Source organism: Arachis ipaensis, chromosome B09 (assembly GCF_000816755.2).
Source record: "Arachis ipaensis cultivar K30076 chromosome B09, Araip1.1, whole genome shotgun sequence".
NCBI lineage: Eukaryota > Viridiplantae > Streptophyta > Magnoliopsida > Fabales > Fabaceae > Arachis > Arachis ipaensis.
In genome coordinates, this window is record NC_029793.2 from 130,096,869 (window position 1) to 130,100,301 (window position 3,433).

Sequence of the window (3,433 nt, forward strand, 5' to 3'; positions counted from 1 at the left end):
AATAACATTTTTATTTTAGATTACATGAAAATTAAATTTCCTGGTAAATTGGCTGCGGGAAGGAAAGTAGTGGGTACTGGTAACACACGTCACAATCAGAAATTTGATAAATAATTGTTGCTTAACCAACAGTATTTAGCAGCAACACAACTACCTTTGGCCATTCTGGTGGCTTTAATTGAACTCACCTGCAATTTCAAGCACACTTCAACTTCTTATATCCCCAATTCCCCATCTTCCACATTGCTTCAATTCATCCTCAAAAAATGGCCACAATAATGTCTATCTCTTTCTCATCTCTTGATCTTTCCTCTTACTACCACCTTATCTTCACTCTCTTGGCCTTCCTCTTATCATGCCTCATTTTCTTACTCACTCACCGAACCAAATCCAAGAAACTCAACCTTCCTCCGGGTCCCGCCGGCTGGCCTATTGTCGGAAACCTCTTCCAATTCGCCCGCTCCGGCAAGCCCTTCTTTGACTACGTCAATGACCTCAAATCAATCTATGGTCCAATCTTCACTCTTCAAATGGGGACAAGAACAATGATTATACTCACCGATGCCAAGCTCGTCCACGAAGCCATGATCCAGAAAGGCGCCATGTATGCGTCAAGGCCGCCGGAGAATCCTACCAGGACTATCTTCAGCTCTAACAAGTTCACCGTTAACGCCGCCGTTTACGGACCGGTTTGGAAGTCTCTGCGGCGGAACATGGTTCAGAACATGCTGAGCTCCACCAGGCTGAGGGAGTTCCGTACCGTGAGGGACAAGGCCATGGAGAAGCTCATCAACCGCCTCAGAACTGAAGCAGAGAACAACAATGGCGTTGTCTTCGTCCGCAAAGACGCGAGGTTCGCGACGTTTTGTATCCTCGTTGCAATGTGTTTTGGCCTCGACATGGAAGAACACAAGGTGGAGAAAATAGATGAAGTGATGAAGAACGTTCTCATAACTCTGAATCCAAGACTCGATGATTACCTTCCGATCCTGAGTCCTTTCTTCTCGAAACAGAGGAAAAGAGCGTTACAAGTTCGAAAGGAACAGGTGGATTTCATTGTACCGTTGATTGAACAGAGAAGAAGAGCTATAGAGAATCCAGGCTCCGACGAAATCGCAACAACATTCTCATACCTTGACACACTGTTCGATCTGAAGGTTGAAGGGAGGAAATCTGGTCCTTCAAATGATGAATTGGTTTCCCTCTGCTCAGAGTTCCTGAACGGGGGAACAGACACGACGGCCACGGCGGTGGAATGGGGGATAGCGCAGCTGATTGCTAATCCGGAAGTCCAAGAAAAGCTTTACAGAGAGATAACGGAATGTGTTGGGGAGAAGAGGGTGGATGAGAAGGACATAGAAAAGATGCCGTATTTGCATGCGGTGGTTAAGGAGCTTCTCAGGAAGCATCCTCCAACGCACTTTGTGCTAACACATGCTGTTACTCAGCCTACAACTTTGGGTGGATATCATATTCCCCTTTTTGCAAATGTTGAGGTCTACACCCCCGCCATCGGTCAGTAATTAACATTCATTTTCTTTTTCATTGCCAGCTTCAACACTTTTTTGGATTTGTGTAAAAAAATGTTATTGTTAGCTAAATAATAAAATTTGATGGGATTTTAGCACTCCTCATAAAAATATAAAAAATAACAAAATGTGGGTTAAATATTGGTTTACAAAAATTGATTTTTAAACTTTTTCTTATTAACAAATACTTCAATTTTATGTGTGTATTTGTTTATACATCAAATATTATTATTAGTGATGCTATATGATCAAGTCATTTTGATAATTAAATTTAACTAAGTGGGTCTAATAGCTTAAAAAATTAATAACAACAAATTTTAATTGAAGATAAAAAAAAGAGAAAAAAGAGAGCCAGAGAAGCATAAAAAAAAAGAAAAAAATATTTAATTAGACTTAATTACAAAAATAATTTATTCACCTAACATTTTTTATTAATATTATAAAATTGTTTTTCATAATCAAACTTGTTCTTCAAATTTATTCTCTCTGTAAGAGCAGAGTGTATAAATGCTTCCTGAGTTTATATCAGTTGAACTTCAGAAGAGTCAAAAAAAATAATTTTATAAAAAAAAAACTAAATAAAAATTTTGAAAAGGGTTAAACTGAACAATCAATACAAGAAAATGAAATTTGGGTGTTGTTGTCCAGGTTCTCCCCAAGGAGGCTTCATAACGTGTCTTAATTGTTACCCAAACATTCTTGCGTTGTTTGTGACTGCTCTTTCAAACTAACAATAATATTGTTCATTCAATCTATCATTCTGAAATGATCTAACATAATTTTGAGAAAATTACTATAAAAATTTGATTAAGATATCTATAAATATTCATTAGCGTTATTCATATTGTATTTGTGGGACATATATATAGGTGAGGACAGAAGGCTCTGGTCAAACCCTGAGAAGTTTGACCCAGATAGGTTCATCACAGGCGGTGAAGAAGCAGACATAACTGGAGTGACTGGAGTGAAGATGATGCCGTTCGGTGTTGGGAGAAGGATATGCCCTGGTTTGGCCATGGGGACAGTGCACATTCATCTCATGCTGGCTCGGATGGTTCAGGAGTTTCAATGGAGTGCTTATCCACCTGGCAAGAACATCGATTTCTCTGGCAAGCTTGAGTTCACTGTGGTCATGAAAGAACCTCTAAGAGCAATCGTCAAGCCAAGACCTTAAACAACAACGATATGTATACGATTCCTGATTCCTTATTTTTCTTGTACTCAGATAGCACTTGTGAGTTGGAATCGCATTTTATTTTATAATAAGGACCTACAAATGAGTATAAGAAAAAATCAGTCTTTACGAAAACATTTCTTAAAAAAAAAAATTATTATATCATTGTACAATTTTTGGTGGTTCTTCTTACATAGTGATATTGCTGTATTTTATTATTTATAGATATACCATGTTTGTGATGATTTATAAACATGCAACTCTCTAAGCGTTGTATCCAATTGTTACAAACTTAAATTGGAGGAACTTTGGTTTGTGTGACTAATGAGTGTTTGTATTGAGGCAATTCAATTCAAGTTGTGGATTTCTCACCCCAGTCTCACTTGAGTCAATTTTCATTTATGGAATGCTTTTCTGGGTACAAATTTGATGATGAAAACAAAGATAATGTACCTTGTGTAGCCAATAAACTTTTTTTTTTTTTTTGTTATTCTATGCATAAGGTGAGATTTAAATCTTTGATACTTATTTAAGTACATAAATGAACTGACCACTCAACCAATCCCAATTAGTTGTGGCCAATAAACTTTAATAGATTCAATAAGTAACTATAGTTTTAAAATGGATTGAAAACTGATATTCAGTGACAACCAATAATACGTGCATTACATTTCAAAATTAATTAGAATCATATCCTCCCAAAATTTTGGTATATTTTAAATTACCATAA

The 3,433-nt window shown here is 37.0% G+C and overlaps 1 protein-coding gene across 1 annotated transcript; it reads left to right on the forward strand.

The window, feature by feature from the left end:
- On the forward strand, positions 68-2,784 carry LOC107619322 (cytochrome P450 77A3). The gene is made up of 2 exons (XM_016321577.2): positions 68-1,515; positions 2,399-2,784. The coding sequence occupies exons 1-2, from the start codon at positions 267-269 to the stop codon at positions 2,701-2,703; spliced, it is 1,554 nt and encodes a 517-aa protein (XP_016177063.1). The 5' UTR covers positions 68-266; the 3' UTR covers positions 2,704-2,784.

Bases quoted from the DNA above. Each gene is read 5' to 3' on its own strand.
- LOC107619322 (XM_016321577.2), top strand. From the start codon at position 267: ATGGCCACAATAATGTCTATCTCTTTCTCATCTCTTGATCTTTCCTCT. The intron at 1,516-2,398 runs GTCAGTAATTAA...ACATATATATAG, and splicing joins GGTCTACACCCCCGCCATCG to GTGAGGACAGAAGGCTCTGG.